General features: G+C 46.9%; 1 protein-coding gene across 5 annotated transcripts in view; it reads right to left on the bottom strand.

The window, feature by feature from the left end:
• Positions 1-25045, bottom strand: part of NAV1 (neuron navigator 1) — a 344868-nt gene that overhangs the window by 175484 nt on the left and 144339 nt on the right. For all 5 annotated transcript variants that reach the window (XM_027843396.1, XM_027843395.1, XM_027843394.1 and 2 more), the window contains exon 4: positions 7396-8163. In XM_027843396.1, the coding sequence (XP_027699197.1) occupies positions 7396-8163 (768 nt within the window). The remainder of the gene's footprint in view (positions 1-7395; positions 8164-25045) is intronic.

Here is a 25045-nt window from a genome sequence, read left to right on the forward strand (position 1 = left end):
CTAAACACTTTTCTCTCCCCACACCCCCCACAGCCCATTGGTACATAGAGATCATTTCTATAATGGCAGTAGCCGCATCCTTAGCATATAGCCCTGCCCCTGACTCATCTATGTCTGTAGAAACTAGGCCCCCAGCAGGGAGATACAAACATCGCTCTAGGCATTTTCCCAGTATGAACCTCTACTCCTGCGGCTCCACAGTGAAGTCCAGGTCTTGCTTGGATGAATGAGCTAAAAGGGAGCTTAGGGGTCCTTGGTCTTCTCCCTTTTGGCAGGAGGCCCCAGGCCCAGAAGCAGCTGCACTGGGGAGGTGGGGGTAGGGCTGGTTCCAGTTTCTAGGGTCAGCCTCATACTGCAGCTGGGGGCTCCAAACTTAACCAGCCCACAAGGCCTGTCCCTGGCCCCCTGGTCCTTCCTGTGCAGGAGAGGGAAGCCTACAGGCTCAGGACATCAAACATGCCTGGGTAATCCAAACAGGGTGTCGGTGGTGATGGTGGGGGAGGTCAGCCAGAGCAAATGAGAAACATGTGGCATCTATTTCCCCTTCCCTTGCTCTTTCCCTCCCTCAGTTCCTCTCTCTCTCTCTCTCTCTCTCTCTCTCTCTTGCTCATTCATGGTCTGGAAGCAGAGGGACAGGCCTGGGAGGAAGGTAGGGAGGAGGCTTACTTGGGCTGGGCTGGGTGTCCCTGGCAGGCACTGCACTGCTATGTATGTTGGTGGGAGATGAGCTGCTTTGGTGACGAGCTGGGACAGACAGAAGTCCAGAAGGTGGATGACTCTTTTTCACCAGGGTTACTAGGAATAAGGAGTTGTCATTACTTCTCCCAGGGCTATTGCTAGGTTGTCTAGGATGGATCAAGATCTGCAGGTGGGTAACTGACGGGCTTCTTTCCAAAGGAAAACACAAAGGGAGAAATAATGGGGTCCTGAGAAGAGAAGCACTGAGGTGCAGGGGAAAGAGAGAGCTTGGGTCCTAATACCAAACCTGCTACCTATCACCTACGTGACATTTGGCAAAGCATTTAATCTCTCTGACTCTCAGTTAACATCTATAAAATGGGGGGGAGGTTGGACTAGGTCATCTCTAAGGTTCCTTCCTGCTCATAATAGTTCTCTTGATGTTTTAAGGATTGTCATCAGTGTTTTCTGTGGCTTGAGGGAGCAGAACTAGAACTGGTGGGTGGGAATTGCAATGAAACAGATTTTAACACAATATAAAGAAGAACTTTCTAACAATTAAAGCTGTCCTCCGGTGGAATGGGGAGTCTTTTGTTAGGGATGGTGGGACTGGGGGTGGGACAGGATTTTTGTACAGGAGATGGCCCGGGTGAATATGAGTCTAGGAAATTCCAAAGGCAAGCAGAAGGCATGTGTGTGTGTGTGTGTGTGTGTGTGTAAGTAAATGCCTCTCCCTCCTCAGCTACAGCTGGGAAAGTACTGCAGTATGCTGCAGTGGTAAAGGAATCAGGGAGGCTGGTCAGAGTAGCAGCCCCGACCCTCAGGGCTGTGCCCAGATTAGAAAAGATTTAGGCTATTTTCTGCCTGATTCTATTCCTTTAACTCCCCCCACCCCCACCTCAAGAAATCATTATATCCTGAGGCCAGTAGAATGGGTGTGTGTGTGTGGGGGAGGGTCAATTTGTCTTTGAGGCATTGGGAAAGAAATAAAAGTATCTGGCACCGGAGGATTTCCACGTGAGCTGGAAAGGAGTGGTTGTGGTGGGGGGATTTACTGCAGGAGGTCTCTGTTTCTTTGAATGCCAGGTTGGCATGGAGCCCGGATCCATGTTGCTGGGGCCCAAAATAGCAAACATGGGGGGCAAGTCTGTCCCTGTTGCCCTTCCCTACTTGGGGATGAAGCACCAAGGAAGACGGAGAACCACTTCTTCAAGACTGATAACCACAGCCCCACCCCTAACCTGGAGTAAGTGGCCAGGTGGGCCCTGGATATAACGCTTAGCAGCTCAATCCGATCACCTCTATTGCCCAATTTTAGGACCCAGAGTTTAAAAATTGGGCTGGTGCTATAATATCAAGGACTCATGAAGGGCATTTCCCAGGGCCTGTTTACACTGCAGAGGAAATGCTCTACTTCTCCCTACTCTCTTCACCCATACCACCTTCCTCAACACCCTTCCCTCATCTACACAAAACTTTGTGAAGCACAGAAGTTCACCTCCACCTTCTCTTAGCAGAGGCGATAGTCTGAGGGCCTATTTATTCATTGATTCAAAAAACAGTCATTGAGTACTTACCACATACACATACATGCAAAGTCCAATGCTCAGATACTCATGGTGTAGTGGAAAGAATACTGGATCTAGAATCAGAAGACTTGGGATCTAATCTGGGCTCTGCTACTTATTACCTGTGTGATCATGGGCAGGTCACTTAACCTCTCTGGGCCTGTTTCCCTTCCAATTCTAAATCCTATGATCTTATGAATTTCTCTCCAAAGAATATATAAACCATAGCAGGAGAACTAGACTAGCTTGGAGGTAGGCCAATCTCTCCCTATAGCTTCTCTAGGCATGATGTTGACCAAAGGGATGAATCAGATAAAGGACATCCTGCCCACTGTCATCCTGAGCTATATAAATGCAGGGCTTTTGAGAGGACATAAGCTATAGACAGCTAATAAAAGGATCATGAGAAACATATCCCTCAGCATTAACCCCAAGGTAGGAGCCTAAATAGCGTCAATTTTCTTTAGAAAAATGATTCTTTTGAGTAGCTTATAAGTACTTAGTGCTTTGTAAACCTTAAAGGGCTATCACAATGGAAGTTATTATTACTATGCTACCATCGTACCTCTCCACACCTCATCCATTAGCTACAGCATCCCAAAGAAACAGAGATTTGTTCAAGGTCACATAGCAAGTCTAGGGACAGTCAGTTTCAGCAATTCTTCTTCAAGGCTCCATGTAGTACACCAGACAAATCAAAGGTGGCCTCACTTACAAAGAATTACAGAGGTAGAACTCAGTTCATCTAGGACTTCTGGGTCTGAGGGCTATCATCTGCCAAATTAGGGTGTACAGATTACTCATTTTCTTTGCCTCATTTTCCTCCGAGGGCTGAGAGGCAAGGCAGAGTGACCCAGTGGAAAGAATGCTGTATTTGGAATTAGGAAGAGCTGGGATCAGATCCTGACTTTACCCCTTCCTACTACCTGTGTGTCCTTGGGCAAGTCACAAGTCACAAGACTTGCCTAGAACATTGAGGTGGTAAGTGACTTGCTCAGGGTCACATACTATGTGCTTCTGAAGTAGTACTTGAGCCCATGGCATCCTAAATCTGAGGCCAGCTCTCAATCCATTAGGCCACACTGCTGGTTAGATAAAAGTTATCAGTAAGCATTTATTAAGTAACTACTATGTGCCAGGTACTTCAATAAGCACTGGAGATACAAAGAAAGACAAAACAAGACAAACACAACCCCACTCTCCACAAAAAAAACCAACAACACCCTATTTAAAAAACAAACAAACAAACAAAAAAAAACCTAGTCCCTGTTTTCAAGCTTAGAAAAGCAAAAATTAACCTTTCTGAAGTTCTCTCTCCTTTCATCAACCCAGGACATTTCAAAGCAAATTTTCCCTGGTATGCAAAATGAAAATGACTTTTCAAAGAGCTTAGAAAATGATCTTCAAACCTAGACAGACATGGCCATCCTTGTTTACTGGATTTTGACCTGGTCTCCTGACCACAAAGATGTTGCCATGGCAACCCTAAACCCATAAGGTCCTTCTTGTGAGGGAATGGGTCCGGATGTCCAAGTTCCTGGATGTCCACACTCTGAACTTGAGTTACCCTCAGCTTTCCCATTTGCTGAGTTTGCCTGCAGGTGGAATGTTTAGTGAAGCATAAGGAATTGAACTTGCTTTGGCCCTAAACATTAAGGTAGGAAAAATATTATGAGTCACACTGTCAACAGCATTAATATTTAACCATCATTTATTAATAGTCAATATATGTCTCCACTTTCTTTTCCAGAGAGTTGGGGTGTTTTTCAGGTCTTTGTTCCCACCCTATGAGGGAGAGAGGGAAAGAGAGATTGGGGGTGGGGGGGGAGAGAGAGAGAGAGAGAGAGATGAGAGGGGCTTTTCCTAATTTTCAGATAACTAAGCTAGGTCACACAGTATGTTGGCACAGGGGATTTTGTCTTTGGTCTTGTCTTAGGCAAGGCCTCAGTGCCCCCATCTCTTCCCTGGAGCCAAACTGTCTCATAAAATGTCATGAATCCAAAATCCTGTTGGAGTGGGGTAGTTTCTGCATCCCCTCACTCCGTTTCCCAACTTCAAATTTCCCAGGATTTTTCCCAGTGCTGGATTGCTAACAATTTGGCTGATTTCAAGGTGACTGAGGGAGCAATCCTTTATGCATCTGGGCCCCAGCTGATTCCTGGGAAGAGAATGATCAGATTTCAGCCCCACTTTTCCCTTTCATTCCAGAAAGCCTCTCACTTGGTGCCTGCTGTCCTAGTAACCCAGTCCAGACCTTATTACTTGGCTGCTGTCAGGTTCTTGGCCTGAGAACTCAACCTTGGCTTTTCAGGATGAGGGAAATAATAACCAACTTCATAAGCACTGGAATTCTGGACCCCAAACTTCACACCCTACCCTCAGCATGCTCTTCAGTAGGGCTTCTATCTTAGATACTTGCAGTACCCTCATGGGATACAGGCTGACCCCTAATTGTACCCTTCATTCTCTCCTTTTCTTCCTCCTACAATGGAGGACATGAAGCATTGCTTTGGGGACACTGGCTTCTCATATCCAGAAACTCCTTCCCCTATCTCAGCTTCAGAACCTGGCATTACCCTGCAGTTACTCCTTAGCTTGCTAACAGAATAGTCCCTTATTCTGATTGGGAACAATAAATGATCACTTTTCTCCTCTTCACTCTTTCATTTATTAATTAATTCATTCACTCATTCATTCATTCATTCCTTACTATGTGCTAGGTGCTGTCCATGCAACGATAAGGATGATATACTCCCTAAGCTCAAGGAGCTTACATGGGAGAAAATATCATGAACCCAGCTAAATAAATGTAAAATATATTCAAAGTAATTTGGGAGTGGGTGGGTACTAGCAAATGAGAAAATCAGTATTGACCTCTAGTAGATGGTAGCACACCTGTGCCGAGCCTAGGACAAAGTTAGGATGAACCAGAGTTCTGCTCCTGGGGAGGGGCACTTCCCTCTGAACAAATTCAGCAACCCCTCTGCCCTGGGGGGTGCAGGGGAGATGGCTGTTCCTTGTGCAAATCTAGGCTTTCCTGCCTTAATCATCTTTGTCTTTGTAGTTTCCCTTCTTGTGCCTTCCAAAATCTGGTCTGGAAAGAAGCTAGAGCAGGAGGCAGATCTGGGCTCTCCTGGCTCTGCTGGGTGATCTTGGGCACCACTTAATTCCTAGCTCTTAGTTTTGAAAAAGGAGAACAAAGAATATATTCCTACCCTGTGCACCTCATAGGGCTATCGTGAGAAATACAAGAGATGATGTATTTAGAGGTGTTCTGATAACCTAAAAGTGCTATACAGACATACAGGTGTGCATCTCCTCCTCCCCCCTCTTATTTCTAGGCACCTTCCCAAGCTCAATCCATTTTTGAGTGGTATTACCAGTTGCCTTCCCTCATCATAGAAATTGAATGGGCTTCAGTTCTGGCAGTGCGATGGGAGATATCCTGGAGACCTGTCCTCCTGGACAATTTTTTTTTGGGGGGGGAGAGTACAGATTTGAGGCCAGATCTGTTGAGTCATCACATTAGCCCGCAATAGGGGGTGGGTGGGGGAGGGCTAGCTCATCTCATCAATCACCTAGTACTTCTCAGCAATACCTGCTATAGCTGCATACCTTACTTTCTCTTGGCATCTGCAGACATACCAACACCATCGCTAAAAGGGCAGGAAACCACTCCCCCTTGCCACTGTTCTGCAGATACCCCTGCCCAGTGCCTTCTCTGAATCTCCATAATTAGGACTCAGGCCATTATCCAATCAGTGCTTGTCTTTCTCTAACATGAGCGTGGTGAGCAGCAGGTGGAAAGGTCACAGGAAAAGAAACAGATTGGCTCTTGTCCATCTAATACTCTCCTTCCCTTATTCTTAGGTACCCTCTTCTTGTTCGAAAGTCCCATGGAGATAGCTAGAAGTCACTGAATCCATCCCCCTTGCCTCTGGGCAGGTGATTCCCTGACTGAGAGGTCAAGTGGATTACCTTGAGGATCTGCAAGGGGGTGGGGTGAATCCAAGTCCCCCCTTCTCCAGCCTGAATCCCCTCCCTATTCCTGCTGCATCCCTGTCACTCAGATAGCAGCCCATATTTAGTCCTTCCCCTTTACGCAGGAGTGTGGGCACACCTCCTCTCTTCCCCCCAGTCCCCCACCCTAGGGATATCAGCACCCAGTACCAAGATAAGTCTCTTTGCAATGGAAGTAAGACCTGACCTCCAAGAATCTGCCTTGCTACTCATTCTACTTGCACTAACCTCTCTCATGCCCAGGCCTCACTCACCCTTCCTCCATATGGGGTGCATTGCCATACTTGACTGACCCCCAAGTCCCATCCCTGACTCCCATGCTGCAGGAATCGGCTCCCTCCCCTCCTCCCACCCCCACCCCAAGCAAAGTGCTTTAGGTTTTTAAAAATTGACACTTTGGGCTAGGAGAACAATAGAGCCTATCTCTCTTCTTCCTTTGCCAAAGAAAGCATTGTTCTAAGCCATCAGGGGCTGTGTCCACACTCCCTCCTTCTGCCTGCTTCCTTGTTTTCTTTAAAGGCCCAACTCCTCGGCAAAGGAGGAAAAAGCTCCATTGAAAATCTCAGCCCTTTCACCAGCCTTAAAGAAAATAGGGCTAGGAATGGAAGGAGGAGAATTAAGTCCACATCAGCAGAGTTTATTACTTGGAGTCGAAGCCCAACTCCCAGTGCCTTGGAAATTATACTAGCTTACACTAGATGCCGGCAGGAGGAAGTGGGGAATCTCCCCCACCCCTTCCAAAACACAGCCACTCCCTGTCTCACCTCTCCAGACCCCTCTTTCCCTAAGGCTTCTCACTGTTCTCTTCCTCTAATCCCCAAATCTCACTTCTCAGGGAAGCCGGAGCACAGCTAGTTCAGGTTCCAATCCCATTCTACAGATGGGGAGGGGTGTCATGTCAACATTGCACATCGGGCACCAGTGACCTTAGCACTGAATATAGGGAGCAGCCCCCCTATAACCATCCCTGATGGAGCACCACAACCAGACCTTCTCTGGGATACCCCTGGGGAGTGTAGGGGGTGGCAGCCTCCCTCATTCCCCAAAACTTCGAGATACAACTCCCCAACTGAACACAAGGAACAGTAAGGCAGTAGGGGTTGAGAGAGGAGAGAGTCAAGGCACTCACCCAACATTTGGCTGAAAAGCAGCTGCTCCAGGTCTCCCAGCACAGTCACTACAAGCTCGGGATCTACCTTGAGGAAGGCTCGCTCTTCCTGGCCCTTGCCAGCGGGTGGTGGTGGTGCCCCCTTCTGCACCTTGGCCTTGCTGGACAGAAGCTCGTCGTCGGACTTGCTGTCATCGCTGACACCCGCCTCAGGGGCCTTGCTGAGGGGCTTTACCTCAGCGTAGGGACCCCGGGGGATTCGGCTGGGTTTGCCCAGGCCCGGGGCCAGAGGGGCCAACGGGGGCTTGGCTACCCCACCAGAGGTCATCTTAGCCTGAAACAGTGAATGTTCCGATTTGGAGAGTGTCTTGGACATGAGGGGTGCCTCCCGACCCTTGGGCCCCCCCTTGCTGAAGCCCTTAGGTGTCTTGGCCATATCATCGCTCCACTGGGGCTCGTAGAGCTGCATCTTCTTCTCTGAGTCCGTCAGGAAGGAGAGGTTGGTGAGGGACTTCTGCTTGCGGAGGTTGGAAGCCGGCGGCGGAGGAGGCCGGCTGTCCACGCTGCCAGACTTGAAGACCTTCAGCTCTCCGGCGCTGGCCTTGGCCACCCCGCTGCCGGGAGGCTTGGCGCGTTTGGGCATCATGCTTTTGCTCTCGCCTGCCTTCTTGCCGAAGCCCCTGAGCTCTTCAGAGCCCTCACCACCGCTCAGTTCCACATCGGGTTGCAGGCTCTTGAGGGAGGTGCCCAGCATCCTGCCCGCCAGGAACGCATTGAAGATTCGGGCGTCTGGAATCACGAAAGGAGAAGAGGAGGAGGAATAGAAGGAGGAGGAATAAGAAGAGAAAGAGGGGAGAAGAGAGAGGAGGGAGGGAGAGAACCAAGGGGCCCCGAGGAGAGGCGAGAGGGGGAGGAAAGAAGAAAAAGGAAAGGAAGAACGGAGACGAGCAAGGGGGAATGTGGAGGAGGAGGAAGAGAAGGAAGGAAAGGGAAGAAAGAAAAAACGGGGGGGAAAGGAGAGATAGAAGAAAAGAAGGCGGGAGAAAGCGAGAAAGGGTGGGGAAGAGAAAGGGGTGGAGTGGGGAGAAACAAAAATAAAAATAAATAAAAAGATGGTTGGAAAGAGATACCCAGCCCTTCAGCCACTCTGAATTCGCTGCCGCAGCAGGCAGACGCACGGTGAGGACTGGGCTTTTCAAGCCTGGCCGCGACCGAGGCTGGCTCTCCCAGCTGCTGCTGCTCCGTGCGCTGTCAGCCCCCGGCTCCCTCACACCCGGGGCCAGCGCCCTCCCTCTGCTTGCCTCTGCTGCCGCGGGGAGAGATGCTCAGGGATCGGAGCTGAGGAAGAGGGGAGGGGATTTAAAAAAAAAAGAAAAGACGAAAGGGAGGGAGGTAAGAGTGAGCGCGAGAGGGCGAGCGAGCAAGCTAGCAAGAGAGAAATCTATTTCTGGCCGGGGGAGGGGGAGGTGTCTGTGAGCTGGGAGTCCGAGGGGCGGGGTAGGAGCGGGGAGGTGGTCGATAAGGGATCGGAACATTTTTTCTCACCGTTCAGCTGCGGAGAGACAGAAGCGGGCCATGGAAGGCCAGCAGAGGCTATGTCCTGGAGCTGCAGGGGACGCAGCCTCCCCCAGCCTCGTATTTTGGCTGAGTCTGTCTGTAGGAGGCAGGGAGATTGGGGGAGGGCGGCTAGGGGGCAAGGAGGGGGCGGTGAAAAATGGGATCTGGGTTCTGGTAGGTTGGGGAGACTCCAGGGGCAATAGGGTGAGAGAGGGGGGTTTATAAACAGAAGGATGGTTTTCCCCGCCTGCTGGCCTCCCTCCCTCTAGACCCCTGCAGAGGATTCCTCTAAAATTCAGAAAGGCGTTTGGGTCAGTTCTAGGGATTGTTGCCACGTGCCCTCAGACTCTCATTCCCAGGCTAACTGCTGTACCTAGGCTTTCTTACTGGGTGTGCCTTGTCTGGAAAGTCACATCTACAGGAAGGGGAGAGGACTGGTAGGGAGACAGAGCCCAGGTGTAGTTCAGTCCAGTGCCCTTCCTTCCTCAACCTCAAGGAGTTAGTTGAATTGGGTAGCGGTAGAAGGTGAGAACAGGTGGACGGTGGAGAACCCAGTGCCCAGGCAAGGAAATTAGATGGGGAAGGGGTGTGTGTTAAGATCTAGGGGGTCTTCAGGGAAGCAGCATCCAATATAGCACTGGTTCTGGAGCCAAAAGTTCTCAATTTTAATCAAGCTTTGGATGCCTCTTGTGATCCTCAGCAATTTACTTGACTTTCCTAGGTCTCCGTTTCTTGATTAGTAAAATGGGAATCATCATACTTGCCCTGCTGATCTCACTGGAGGAATGTAAGCTATTTTTATAATGTGAGGAAGAATCAGGACCTTGAGCCCATCACAGATTGTGTTCAGATCACAGATGTGAACCAGTCTGAACTTCGGGGGCTGTGTGGAAAGGTGTTGCAAGATGAGATGAGGAGCACCAAGAGGCCAGCAAGTGTGCATCCTATGTCCAAAATCAAGGCAGGGTAGAATTTAAGGAAACACACCAAGAGACTCAATCTCAATTCCCCTCCCCTCCCCCCACCATGGCTTTGAGATGAGTGAATAGCAGGCCTCTAGAGAGAATTGGGGTTGGAGAGGTAGAGGTGGTAAGAGATGATTCATTGCTTTGCCAACAGTGGTTGTAAAGTCTGTTCTTTTCTTGTTAGTCATTCAGTAAACATTTATTATGTGCCTACTGTGCACCAGGTACTGCACTATGCTCTAGGTCCTCAGACTCTGTCCTCTGATATCACACAAAGTCTGAGAAAATCACTTAACCTTTCTGGGCCTCCGTTTATTCATCTACAAAATGAGGGACCTAGATGACTTCTAAAGCCCATTCCAGTTCTAAATATGAGGTCCTTTGTATCATCTGAGCCATAATATCACAGAATCACAGTTAAAAGAGACCACAAGGGACAGCTAGGTGGTGCAGTGGATAGAGCACTGGCCCTGGAGTCAGGAGGACCTGAGTTCAAATTTGAATTCAGACACATGATACTTACTAGTTGTGTGACCCTGGGCAAGTCATTTAACCCTGATTGCCTCACAAAAAAAAAAAAGACCTCAGTTGTTATCTGGTCCAACACGTACCTGAAAAGGAATACTTTCAACACTTTCCAGCCTCCACCTGAACATCTCTGTAGTGATGGGGAGCTCACTCTCAGTCAAGGAAGCCCATTCCCAGTTTGTGCAAGGGTTAGGAAGGTTTTATTTACATATAGCTGAAATCTGTCTCTGTAATTCCCGCCTATTGTGCCTTCTGAGGCCAATCAGAAGAACTCTAAGGGTTTTTATCAGAAACTTATATATTTAGTTAGAAGATTATTTTGTAAGAGTGGGTTTTTTTTTTGGACTTGCCAGAAGCATAGCGGGAAGGGAAAGGATGAGTTAGAGGTTGCTGATAGCTTGGAGAACAAACAAGTAATAAATCAGGAAGACTTCTTGGAGGAAATAGCCTTCAGTCGCAATGCAATGGAGAAGAGCTATAGGATATGGTAGGCAGAAGGAGGTGGTAGTTTGTTTCACCTTCGATGTAAAAGCACAACAGACAATAGAGAGGGCAGCCTGGGCAAAAGACATTGGAAGCAGCGGGCAATGTAGTTGTAACTGAGGGAGTAGAACAGAAAAAGGGTTGGCTGGGACTTGGCAAGAGATGAGCTCAAGGAGGGAGGGCCTGGTTTAGTTCTGTGTTTGTCATGTGTTAAGGCAGCACAGGATGAAGCGCCAGGCTCGTGGCTCATAGGCACAAAGATCTTGTAGCTGGAAGGGACTGTAGAGGTTGCTTTCAATGCCCTTGTTTTAGAGATGAGGAAACTGAAACTCAGAGACAGTCACTTGCCCAAAGCTATAGGCCATAGTCTGTCTGTCTGTTAATAAACATTTTTTTAAGCATCTGCTATATGTTAAGGATACAAAAAGAGGCAAAAGACAGCCTCTGCCTTCAAAGAGCTCACAATCAAATAGGGGAGACATCAAGCCAACAGATATGTACAAACAAGCTATGTACAGGATAAATAGGGAAAAAATTAAGAGGGAGGCACCAGAATTAAGAGGGGTTGGGAAAGGCTTCCTGTAGAAGATGAGATTTTAGTTGGGATTAAAGAAAATCAGCAGGCAGAGATAAAGAGGGAGAGCACTCCAGGCATGGGAGATAGAGAAAATTCCCGGAGCCAAGAGATAGGGTTCTTGTTTATGGAATAGCAAGGAAGCCAGTGTCCCTAGATTGAAGAGTATGTGGTATAGAGTAAGATATAAGAAGACTGGAAAGTTATAAGGGGGCTTGGTTATGAAATATCAAATAAAGGATTCCATATTTGATCCTCGAGGCAATAGGGAGCCATTGAATAAGGGGGTGACATGGTTAGACTTGCCCTTTAGGAAAATCATGTTGGTGGCTGAATGGGGGATGGATTGGAGTGGGGAGAGATTTGAGGCAGGCAGACTCACTGGCAATTCTGTTGTTCAATTGTGTCCAACTCTTGGTGACCCCGTTTGGGATATTCTTGGCAAAGATACTAGAGTGGTTTGCCATTTCCATTTCATTTTACAGATGAGGAAACTAAGAGTTAAGTGACTTGCCCAGGGTCTCATAGCTAGCAAGTGTCTGAGGAAGATGAGTCTTTCTGACCCCCAGGCCTGTCACTCTATCCACTGCTCCACCTAGCTGCCAGGAGCCTATTGCAATGGTGTATCAGTGAGGTGATGAGGGCCTGCACCAGGGTGGTGGCAGAGTCAGAGGAGGGAAGGGGGAGTATTTGAGAGACACTGAAAAGGTTAAATTAACAGACTTTGGCAACAGGTTGGATATGAGAGGTGAGAGATAGTGAGGCATTTACAATGACACCTAGGTTTTGAGTCTGAGAGACTGGGAGGATGGTATTGTCTTCTACAGTAATAGCGAAGGTAGGAGGTCGGGAGGGTTTAGGGGAAAAGTTAACGAATTTGGTTTTGGACATGTTGAGTCACAAATGTCTACTATACATCCAGCAGTTGGAGATGTGAGATTAGAGATCAGCAAGAGAGATTAGGACAAGGTGGGTAGATTTGAAAATTGTCAGTACATAGATGGTAATTACATTCATGAGAGCTGATGAGAACACCAAGTGAAGCATTATAGAGAGAGAAGAGAAGAGGGCTGAGGACAGAGTCCTGTGGGACATTTACAGTTATAGCATGTGATCTGGATGAGGATTTGTCAAAGGAGACTAAGGGGTGGTCCGATAGTTATGAGAACCAGATGCAGAACTGGGATTTGAACTCAGGTCCTCTGACTCCAAATACTCTGCCTTTTCCACTGTTTCATGATGCTTCGTGGATGGGGTGGGGTAGGAAGAAACAAGATTTCCAGGTAAAGAATGTCAAGTTTATTGAATGGGCTTAGCAGAGGGCTGGCACCTCCTAAAGCCTAACCCTAGAGAGGGCCAGACCAAGGGACCAGGCTCCGTGTGGGAACTTGTCTCTCTCTAAGACAGTGTTTTCACACGTGGACAAGACTTCAGAACCCAAGACACTGAATATTTGCTCATCATAGCGAATATTCTCCCAAGTATTAACCATAAAAACGGATGAACAGGGAAGGACCAATAAGGAAATAGAAAACTCCAGTGCCTGGATGTCACTCCTGTTTTCCTAGCTGGCCCCACACATGAGAAGTAGGGAAAGCAATACTACAGGGAAGAGGGAAGAGGATCAGAGGGTGAAGGGGCGGTGCTGGTGATCTGGCAGGGAAGAGGCAGCTTTGGGGATTGACTGTTGAAAAGGAGGGGAGGAAGGAGGCAAAGACAAAGTCTGTTTCCTCATCTGCATAAAATGAGGATGGTGATCCCTCATAGGGTTGTTGTGAGGTAAAGCCATATCAATGTAAACTATTATTTCATTTTTGTGAAACCTGATCTTAGATTAGTAAAAATGTTCCCATGACTCCTTCTCCCTTGAGTGACACAAAGTTGTGAGGAAGACTCAGGTGTGTTGGGGTCAGCTCCCATCTAATTGTTAAATTTTCATAGTGAGCATTTATACCTCAGAAATTGTCAAATGCTACAAATTGGGGCCTGGCTTATTGGTTTGTTGATTGTCTCTAGACTTAATAAAGTGATGGAGAAAAATGTTAACAATGTATATTAAGCTTAAAAGTATGTTATATATACATTTTTATTTCAGAGAGTTGGTTGTTAAATGTTTACCAGCACTATGTTGGTAAAGGGCATCATAGAATTACTGAATCTGAATGTTAAATGTTTACCATTACAGCATTGGTAAAGGGCATTATAAAATTACAGAATCTGAGTGTTAAATGTTTACCATCACAGCGTTGGTAAAAGGCATCATAGAATTACAGAATCTAAGTGTTAAATGTTTACCAGCACAACATTGGTAAAGGACATCATAGAATTACAGAGTCTGAGTGTTAAATGTTTACCATCACAGTGCTGATAAAGGGCATCATAGAATTACAGAATCTGAGTGTTAGATAAAGAAGGGGCTTGAGAAATCATTTAATCTAACCACTCATTTTACAGATGAGGAAACCAAGGCCCAGAGAGACTGACTGAATGGACTGAAAGAATAAGGTTGTGTGATTGGTAATGGCATTCTCCATATGAAAACTCAGGTCTCTTCTCTTCCTGGTTTTTTGTTTCTGCGCCTGTTCGTGGTCAGACCACAGCTGAAGAAGTCTGTTCAACCCTGGGCACCATGTTTATGAAGGGCAGTGATGAACTGGAGAGCGTCTATTCTAGAAGATGATTACTAGGATGATGACCAGTCTTGAGGTCATGCCATGGGCTGATTGAAGGGATCAGAGCTGTTTAGCTTGGAGAAAAGAAGGCTTAGAAGACACGATGGCTATCTTCAAGTATTTATAGAAAGTGCATGGAGGAGGGGTTACACTTACTCTGCTTGGCCCCAGAAGACAGAGCTAGGAGCAGGGGGTGAAAGTTATGAAGAGGCAATTTGATATTGAATGTAATGAAATGCAGCTGTTAGAAGATGGCATGGGCCACCTCTGGAGGTGGTAGGTCTCTCCCCCATGTTGGAGGTCTTCCAGGAAAGGCTAGATATCAATTCTCACCAATGGGGAAGAAGCTATTCTTGCTCAGGTATGTCTTGAACTCGATGACCCCTGAGGTTTCTGCTGATTTAAGGTTCTGTGATACTGAGATTGATCTGGAGGGACTTCTCTGAGGTGGGCAATCCCAGGAGAGAGTATGGAAGTGAGGAAGGCACAGCGCTTCAGGGCCACAGACAGTTCAGGCCTGCAGTCTTAGGGTTTCTCTCTTTTACACTCTCCCTCTTCACCTTAAAGACAACTAGGAGTTAAATCCCAAACTATCCAAAGTCTTTATGGTGGTAGAACCTGATAGAGGACATTTCATACACTCCTCAGCTTCCTCGCAAAACTGCACATAACTCAGCTCAGGACAGGTGGGGCTGCCTCCTATTTTTAAATCTTTATGAGCAATGAGGTTTAGGGACTTTCCTTGGTCATCTAGTCTAGAAATTACTAGGATCAGGGAAGTTCTTGCTATAGTCTAACCCCAATCTCTCCAGCTGCAACTTAAGTCTCTTTCTTATTTGAGATCATAGAGGAGATGGAGAGAAAAGTTAGCCACTCTCTTAGACTCTTTTGTAATCCCTTTTGTTCTCCATTCTTGGAGTCACGATTTTGGTCTTGGCCAGTGGTGGTGGTGGGGGCCATCTCTCCTTTAGGTTACTGCATTCTCTCCCTTGATTCCATGCCTTCAGATTGGCCTCTTTCTCAAATGAACCCTCAGGGCAACGGCTAAATTTCTTCCCAGTTGTCTTCCCCACCCCGGTCAGCTTTTTGCTTTGGCTATACTGTCCCTGTGAAGCAACAGTGTGTCCTTTTGAACTTAAGTGAGTGTTACAGGGAATGTAGTATAGTGTGTGTTCAGGGTGAAGGGTCCACTCATACTTAGGAGATCACAAAATGGAAACATTGAACATGGTTATTTCCTTGATTGTGAAAGTTGGGAATGGGGATAGGGGTGGATGTTTGACTGCGTTCCCAACCTTTGTTTTGCAACCACTCTCAGGGAAAGGAAATAGTCTTCAAAATGTTGGCTCCCCCAGCAGACTGAGCTTGGCTCATTAGCTCATCACGGGTCAGTTCCCCATTGGTGATCTGCATGCTAGGATGTTAGGGTGACTTGCAGGGAGTAGTAGTGGGCACACCAGACAGGATTCCTGCCCCCACAGAATTTGTGGTCTAGTAGGGCACATAAGACACAGGTATGTATATGTAGACACATGCGTGTATATATATGTATATATATAGTATACACACATGTGTTTATATTTATGTATGCACCATGTGTATACCCCAAGGGATATGTATGATGAAAGATATCTCAACAGAGTTCACTGACATGTATAAAGTACAAGAAACTTGGGGACCCAAATCACCAGACTGCACTGTCCCACTGCTCCAAGGACCCCACCTTACTCCTTTTCTCTAATTCTCTTCACTCAATCACTTCCCAACACCAGGATCATTTCTGATCTAGAGGGTTATTAGTCAACTAGTAAATATCTCTGACTCTGAATACATCTCAATATAGTTATTGTTTATCATTTTTGAAACAGTCATTTACTTGCCAGGAGCCATCATGGTATTGGAAAGAGCACTGGGTTTGGAATCAGATGACCGAGGCTTAAATCCTAGCTCTGTATGACCTTGGACAAGTCACTCATTTGTAAAATGTAGAGGTCAGAGGTTGATGACCTCTTAGCTTCCTTCCAGCTCATATGATCCTATGACACTGTTGATCATCTTCTCTTCTTGGATTCTCTTTCCTCTCTAGATTTTTATGGCCCTGCTCCCTCCTGGTTCATCTGCTGTTTGTTTGACCCCTACCCCTTTCTTGTTCTTCATCCATGCTGTGCTTTACTCACTAACTGTCCAAGGTTCTGTTCTGGGCCCTCTTCTCTTTTCATTCTATACTGTCTCAATTGGCAATCTTGATAACACCCATGGGTTAAATGATCATCTCTGTGCAGATGAGTCCCACCTGAACCTATACCCCCAATCCTAGCCTGTCTCCTGAGCTGTAATCCTGTGTGACTAACTGGCTGTTAGATAGATAGGCACTGCGCTAAGCGTTTTATAATTATTATTCCATTTGATCCTCACAACAACTCCAGGAGGTAGTTGCTATTATTACCCACATTTTACAGATGAGGAAACTGAGGCAAACAGAAATTAAGTGACTTGCCCAGAGTCATGCAACTAGTTAAAAGTCTGAAGTCACATTTGAACTCAAGTCTTCCTGACTCCAGGTCTGGTGGGTATTCTATCCACCGTACCACCTAGCTGAATGTCCAGTAGGCATCTCAAACTCAACATGTCTAAAACAAAGCTCAGTATCTTTCCCATTAAACCTTTACCTTTTCCAAACTTTGCTATTACTGTTAAGGGCATTCCTACCTTCCTAACTGATCAGGCTCAGAGCCTCAGCCTTATCCTCTCATTCTCACTCTCATTCACACAACAGACTCAATTTGTTGTCAAATCTTGTCATTTCTACCTTCCCCTCATCTCTTATTCACCTCCCTTTTCCCCAGTGAAATAGCCACCCATCTATTTTAGACCTTCATTGCCTTTTGCCTGGACTCTTGAAATGGTCTTCTAATTGGTCTCCTTGTGTTCAGTATCTCCCTCTGATCCATACCCCTCTCACCTGCCAAAGTGATTTTCCTAAAGCACAGGTCTGCCCATGTCATCTCCTTGCTCAAACCAGGATCAAATACAAAGGGGTCAGCCATTTAAAACTTTTTATAACCAGGCCTCTTTTTTTTTTAACCTTTTTAATCTTATATCCTCCTTCCCTACACACACTTTACAATCCAGCCTATACTAAACCACTTGCTCTTCCTCGCACACCATATTCCCTTTCCCACATCCCCATCTTAGCCCCATCTCTCTTCTGTGCTTGGAAAGCTTTCTTTCCTCACCTCTGCACCTTCCCTGGCTTCCTTTAAGTCTTAGTTCATATCCCACCTTCTACAAGAAGCCTTTCCTGATCCCCCCAACTGCTAATGCCTTCCCCTCTGAGATTCTCTCCCATCTTCTCTGTGTATACCTTGTATGTACCTAATTATTTATATGTTATCTCCTCCATTAAAATGGAAGCTACTTGAGGTCAGGGATATTTTTTTCATTTTTTGTTGTTGTTTTTTTTTGTTTTTTACGACACTTAGTAGAGTGGCTGGCACATAGTAATTTTTTTTAGTTGAATTCTGTCTTAATTAAAGACCCAAGAGGCAACAAGCTTATTTTTGTTACAGTATGTTACATTACACATGGCTCTTAGTAAAGTAGACAGCAGGCAGTCACGTATTTATGCCACATAGTAATTGCTTAATAAATGTTTGTTGAGAGGCAGCTAGGTGGCCCAGTGGATAGAGCACTGGCCCTAGAGTCAGGAGGACTTGAGTTCAAATCTGGTCGCAGACGCAAAACACTCACTAGCTATGTGACCCTGGGCAAGTCACTTAATCCCAATTGCCTTACCAAAATAAAAAAGAAATGTTTGTTGACTGACTAAGGTCCTGTGTAGGGAGGAGTAGCCAGGGGAAAGTCAGATATTACTATGTCTTCATGATTGGCTGAAGTTGGTTGAGGGTGGGGTGACTGGGAATTTTGAAGCTATCAATGAACTGAAAAGTCAAAGAGCATGCTGGGGGAGAAATCAAGGCATCAGATCCTTACTGAAAGGAAATGGCATCCCAGCAGGGAGCAGGGAGCATGAGGAGGACCCTAGGGATCAGAGATGAAAATGAGTTAGAAACAATGAGGCTCTGTAATAAAGGCAGGGGAAACCAGCCAGACTTGGGTCTATTTGCGAAGCCTGAGAACCCTCCAGTTAGGCCCTGGACAGATAATGCTGTTAGCACTCTGATTTTCTTCATGCCTCCTGCACAGTTTGTGAATTTATTCTTTTCCTGTGTAAATAAACCCTTCCTAGACAAAGTCTCTGCTTTGGGGAAGGGGAGGTGGAGGAATGGGGTTAGGAGAGAGGGTGACTGTGGGGACAGGAAGCATCTGGAATGGAGTTTAGGGGTGCAGAGGGCAGAACCAGAGGAGAGGCTTAAGACTGAGAGTCATGTGGACGCTCTGCCTTGGTTTTCTCATCTAGAGAATCACAGACTATTAGAGTCGGAAGAGACTATGGAACCATTTTGCAGACAAGGAAATTCAGACCCAGAGTGGTCAGTTTTATGGCTTGCCTGAGATCACACAGTGATATATGGGCAGAAGGGGACTGGAGCCCCAGTGTCCAGCTTACTGCCCTTGGGGCTTTTTCCATTCTGGGGGTGATAATATCCTCCCTACTCACAGGACCGTTATGAAGAGCAACTGCAACGATGAATTTAAAGTGCTTTGAAAACGTTAAAGCACCATAGACATGCCAGACGTTATTATTAGTATTATTACTAAGCTGTACAACTGTATAAACGATAATGGTTAAGACTGGTCAGGGCTTTAATCCAGTAGTGGGAGCCCTGGGGTCAGGTTCTGCTCTTAGTCATGATCTGTGTTCTCCTGGGGAAGGAATGGACTGGGCAGGCTACTGTGGTCCCCACAATGTGCTTTCCCTGGCCCCCCTTTCATTGCCCTTTCATAGCTTCTTATGGCTCAAACCCAAGGTCCTCTGTCTTGAAGGTGGTCAGCAGAGTGCCCTGGCTTGAGGCTGGGTGCTGCAGTGGAAGTAGCAGTAGATTCTGAAGGCAGAGAACCTGGCCATGAATATGAGATCTGCCCCATACTATCTGGGAGAAGCTGGGAAAGTCACTTAACCTCCCTGACTCTCAGTTTCTTCATCTGTAAAATGAGAGTGTCAGACTAAATGAGCTCTAAGGTTGCTTCAGCTCCAAATTGCATGGCACTGCTCTTTTCCTCTCCTCCCTTCACCTCCCCTCTCCTCTTTTCCTCTCTCCTCTCCTCTTTTCCCTTCCTCTCTCCTGTCCTCTCTTCCCCTCTCCTCTCCTTCCCTCTCTTATCCTCTCATCTCCTCATTTTCTTTTCTCTCCTCTTTCCTCTCCTCCCTTCCCTTCTCCTCCTTTCCCCTCCCCTCCCCTGTCCCTTCCTATCCCCTCCCCTCCCCTCCCCCCTCCTCCTATGACTCACTCTAACTCTTCCTCTACCCCTCTTCACCCCTCTGAGTCTCTTCTCAAGCTGTACCCTATTCCCAGGCCTTTCCCCTTCCTTCATCTCAACAACTCCTCAAGTCTGAATTCCTCCAAAAAATCCTTCTGAACTAATTAAGAGAGGTCACCATCTTCCACTTTGCCTCATCTCTGGACTTGTTCCTTATACAATGAAGACACCTGCCAGCTGAGATATGCCTTGAATATCCACTTTATTTATTTGTTCAATGCCAATCCATTTGTCTGTTCTTTGTGTCTCTGCTGGCACTAGCCAGAAATTCTGGAAGGACCCCAGCAGTCTCACAGTGCTGCTCCTTTAAATATTCATCTCTGCATCTTGGAACTTTCAGACACTCCCTAAAGCGACCTCTCCCTTCTCTGGCTCTTTTTATATTCCTTTCACATCCCCTGAGTATCCCACCATCCTCCACTGCAGTGGGAGCTCTTGCTGCCGTGGCAACAGCCATCCCAGCATCAGTCAATAAAACCTGCTAGGGGTTGTGTGCAGAAAGCTTCTACAGCTGTTACCCAAAAGAGAGGGACCTACCCCCTTACATCACAGCCAGCCCTGTACCCCTCCCATCCCTGGGCCCTCCCACTCCACACTTCTCCCTGCAGACCCAGCAGGACAGAAGGGGTTCATTGAAGAAAGATTCTGCAGCCATGGGACAGACCATCTAATAGGGGAGGGGGGATGCGGTAGAGGATGGCAGCATAGGTGATGTCAGTGACCATTGTCTGAGGTAGTCAGATACTGCCCCATTTTTCAGGAGGGAAGGGAAAGGGGCTGTTCCCTTTGGGGTTTAGAAGCCCCGATCCCCTCCTCCAAACAATGGCACTGTCACCTCATTCTCCTCCCAACTGGGACATTGGCAGCTTCTGGAGAGGGACACTAGGGAGAAGGATTGTACCATGGGGAAATTGGAAACTCAATTAGCAATTAGAGGGCAGAAAGATGGGGGGGAGTCTAGGATCTCACTTTTCGCTTCTTATAGTCAAGAAACAGGGATGCGATATGACTTCATAGTCCTGAGCCCATGACCTGGAAGTGACCTTAGAGACTTTTCTAGTCCAATCCCTGAGGGGTAAGTGGCCTGCCCGAGGTTGCAAGGCATGTTTGTACCAGAGCAACGTCAGATTTTTAAGTTGGCAGGGACCTTAGAGGTTACCTAGTTAATTTCTTCCTTTTTACAGATGAGGAAACTGAGGCCTACAGAGATGTAGTGATTTGTCCAAGGCCTCATACACAGGAAGCAGCAGAATGGCCTCCAAATCAGGCCCTGACGACCTGTGGGGTGGGGAAATCTCTGATTGTTCTGATGCGGTCTGGGAATGGGGTGGGAGCTGGAGGGGAGAGAAGAGCATGGAGCTAGGTGACCTTTCCATCCCTGCTGATCTCAAGGGGTAAGAATGATAAGAACTCATTTCTGTGAAATTGTACAATTTATAAACTTCAGTGGAATGGAGATAATACTATTTATACTACCTACTTCACAGGGTCATGGCGAGGGAGGTACTCTGAATACCTTACGGTGCTCTGCAAAGGTCAGCTGATATTATACTTACAAAGCACTTTTCCTCACAGCCACCCATTTTTAGTCCCATTTTTCATATGAGGAAACAGATTCAGAGATGTAAAGTAACAGGCAAGGTCAGAGAACTAGCTAGTAGTAGGAGAGCCTAGCCTTGGACCTTCAGTGTGGTGTGCAGGGATGAGCGTGCATTCTATGTCTGCAACATACTCCCTCTTCCCCCTCACCTTCTTTCAAAGCTCAGCTCACATACCACCTCCTCCAGAAGGCCCTTCCTAATCCCTTCAGCTGCTAGTGCTTCTTCCCCCCCAATAATTACCTTATATTGATCATCTATGTAAGATAGTAGAGAGAGCTGGCCATGGAGCTGGGTTCAAATCCCATCTCTGACACTTACAGGTTATGTGACCTTGGGCAAGTCACTTACCCAACCTCTCAGAGCTCTATCCAACTCTCTAAGATTGTAAGTTACTGACCTGCCTTGGTAGAGGGAAGTTCCTCACCTGGGAGTTCCAGATGCCAAGGAGATCCCAGGTCCATTCTTTATTTCTTTATTTTGCACACACTTGGATGTGTGTGTGTGTGTGTGTGTGTGTGTGTGTGTGTGTGTGTTGTCTCTTCAGATAGAATGTTAGCTCCTGAAGGCAGCCAATGTTTCATTTTTGTTTCAAATACCCAATCTAGTACAGTGCCTGGCACAGAGTAGGTACTTTAAAAAGCTTGTCAGATGACTGACTGTGTGGCCAGAGTGCTGGTCTGAGTGTGAATTCTGTCTCATACACTAGCAGTATAACCCTGGGCAAATGATTTTTCCTCTCTTAGACTCAAATGAAGTAATACATGTTGAAGCACTTTGTAATCCCTAAAGCACTATTTAAATGCCAGCCCTTTTCCCCTTAGCTACCTAACCCTTCACCCTGTTTCAGTTTCCATAAGTTTATTAATAATAGCAGTTTTATAAAGCAAAGCATTTTACAAATATTTTGCAAATATTTGTTTCAGTTTCCATAAGTTTATTAATAACAGCAGTTATAAAGCAAAGCATTTTACAAATATTAGTATCTCATTTTGTCCTCACAATATTGGTGTGAGGGAGGTTCTGTTATTACCCGCATTTTACAGATGAGGAAATTGAGGCAAAAAGAGGGTAAGTGACTTGCCTAGAGTCATGTAGCTAGTGTCAGCTTTGAGCTCAGGTCTTTGTGATTCCTGGCTCAGCCCTCTTACTCACTGCAACACCTAACTTGCTTTCTCCAAAGTTTCTCCCAAATCTTATTCCCTTCATGCCACATGTCAATCAGCTGAATGCCTCTTACGCTTCCAGGGCCCTGCCAGGAACAGGCTTGGTGCTTCTCTGTCTCTGTCTCCGTCTGTATCTGCCTGTCTCTGCCTGTCTCTGTGTCTCTGTGTCTGTCTGTCTGTCTGTTTCTCTGTTTCTGTCTCTGTCTCTCTCTTTTTCTCTCTTCCACAGCCAGGTCAGTCCTGTGTCCCAATACCTGACCCTCACTTCCCTGTCTCCAAGCCAAGGCCAGGCTAAACCATGTCCTTTCCCACTTTCAAAACTGAGCTCAGAATTTACCTCCTCCCAAAAGCTTTTCCTATTTTCATCCAGGATTATTTCAGCACCTACAGATACAATTCATGAAACCCACATTTGGGTTCCTGTTATTCGTGCCTGGGTTTGTGTGCTACGTCTCCCCCCATCAGATTGATGAGTCTCTGCTCCCTGAAAGCCAAGATCATATGTCCCTCAGCAGAACAGAAGCTCTCTGAGGGTGGAGAGTGGTGTCCCTTAACAGGCTGGGAGTTTCTTGAGGTCAGGGAAAAGATCCCCTCCTTGACAAAGAAGGTACTAAAAAAAAAAATGAACAAAGGGGTAGGTTTTTGCATTTGGCCCATAGTTTATTGCACCTCTTATCTCCTCTCAAGATAGGAAAGGAAAATAAAAATCACAGGATTTGGAGCCAAAAAGGTCCTTCTACTGCTGCTATCTTATTAGGGCTCCTGCCCTGCTCCTTCAGCCTTTCCTCCACCTTCTTTCTGGTCCCAAGGGAGTGATTTGGGGGAAATAGCATACAAACTCACGAGGCTGTTGGGATGTCTGCAGCAGTGCCACAGGCAAGATCTTGTCAAGGGGATGAGACATTCTCCTGTCACTGTGCTTCTCTTCTGACAGGGGAAGGGGGTGTTTGGCAACAGCAGAGATGGGAGTTGGTAGATTGTAGCCCCCACACATACTGCCTCCCCAGAGGGACAAGCATGAATCCTCTTCATCCATGTATCTACCCTGAGAATGATACGGTAGTGCAAAGAGTCACAGGATGTAGGGTCAGGAAGTCCGTCAAGCAGTCAACACGCCATTAAGTGTTACCTGTTGTGCCAGGTATGGTGCTAAGCCCTGGGGATGGAGAGAAAGGCACAAACGCATTCCCTGTCCTCAAGGAGCTCATATTCTAAGGGTGGAGAGGATGTGCAAACAGCTATGCAGAAGGCAGTGAGAGGAGGCTGGAGGTGGGAAAGAGCCCAGGTTCTAAAGACCTTTAAAGCCCCACATATCTTGTCTGATATTTGATCCAAGATTACCTAGTCCAACTTTTCCCTTTCACAGAGGAGGAAAACAAGTCCCAGAGAGGGAATCATCTCATCCAAGGTCATGAAGGTAGTATGTGACTGAGCCAAGGTTGAAACTCAGGTCTTCCAGCTCCAAATTCAATGTTCTTTTTTTCACTACCTTGCATTGTATAGACTCTCCCAGTCTTTTCTGAAACCTCAAGAGAGTTTTGTCATATGGGAATGCTTCTTTGGTTAATGCAAAGCGCTATCCCATTTGATGCTACAGCTGTTTAACCCTGGGCAAGTCACTTAACTCTGCTGGCCTCAGTTTCCTTATCTGTAAAATGAGCTGGAGAAAGAAATGGCAAACCACTCTTGTATCTTTGCCAAGTAAACCCTGACAGGGTCACTAAAAGTTGGACATGACTGAAATGACTAAACAAGTGTGTGTTTCCCTCACTTGCCTGCTGGTATATTAATGCCTTCTCTCTCCCTTCCCCTCCTCTGGTCCAGAGGCAGTTGTTGGAATCAGGAAGGCCTGAGTTCCAATCTGGCCTCAGCTGCTTACTAACTGTGGGACCTTGGGCAAGTCACTTAACCTCTGTTTACCTCAGTTTCCTCAATTGTAAAATGGGGATAACACCTAGAGGGGTTGTTGTGATGATCAAATGAGATGATATTTGTAGAAAAGCGCTTGGCTCAGTGCCTGGAACACAGCATATAAATGCTCATTCCTTTCCCTTCCCCCTCCCTCCCCACTTTGGCCAATCTGTTGCCCTCTATTAGCTTGGAAACTCCCTGAGGTCAAGAACTGTGGGCATGCTTATATACTGAGGCTGGGTTAGGCCACTGAGACACTCAGGCTTGGACCCCGGCTGGAATCTCATGGGGAAGCCTGCAGTTCCAGCCGGATCTCAACCATAATCCCACCTTGAAATTTCTTCTTTTCTTCCAAAGAAGCTCCTAATTGTTGGCTCATATTAATCTTCACCATGTTCCTCCTTAGGCAGGAGGGCCCTAATAAGGGTGCATAATGAAAAAAGGCCCAGAGAGAGGGACTAAGCCATTCCCCAGTCCATACGGGCATCAGGAGCAGAACCTCTATCTCTCAAGTAGAAGAAAGTACCTATTCCCAGCCAAGCTATCCCTTCTTTAGGACTGTGGCTGGGGAAGGAGGAAAGGGGCCCTTCCCTCCTGGGCTTCCCTTTCTCTGGGTTGCTGGATTTCTAGAGGGAACAGGTGGTGGCTGCTTCCTTTCCAGAGCTGTTTCCCACAGAGTAGGTGGATTACAAGAGGAGGCCTGTTCCAGACGGAGGAAGGGGGTTCAGGGCAGCAGCGGACAGCTGGGTGTTGCTGGGCCCCAGGCTAGAGGAAG

Source organism: Vombatus ursinus, unplaced genomic scaffold, assembly GCF_900497805.2.
Source record: "Vombatus ursinus unplaced genomic scaffold, bare-nosed wombat genome assembly UNPS02014909.1, whole genome shotgun sequence".
Taxonomy (NCBI): Eukaryota; Metazoa; Chordata; class Mammalia; order Diprotodontia; family Vombatidae; genus Vombatus; species Vombatus ursinus.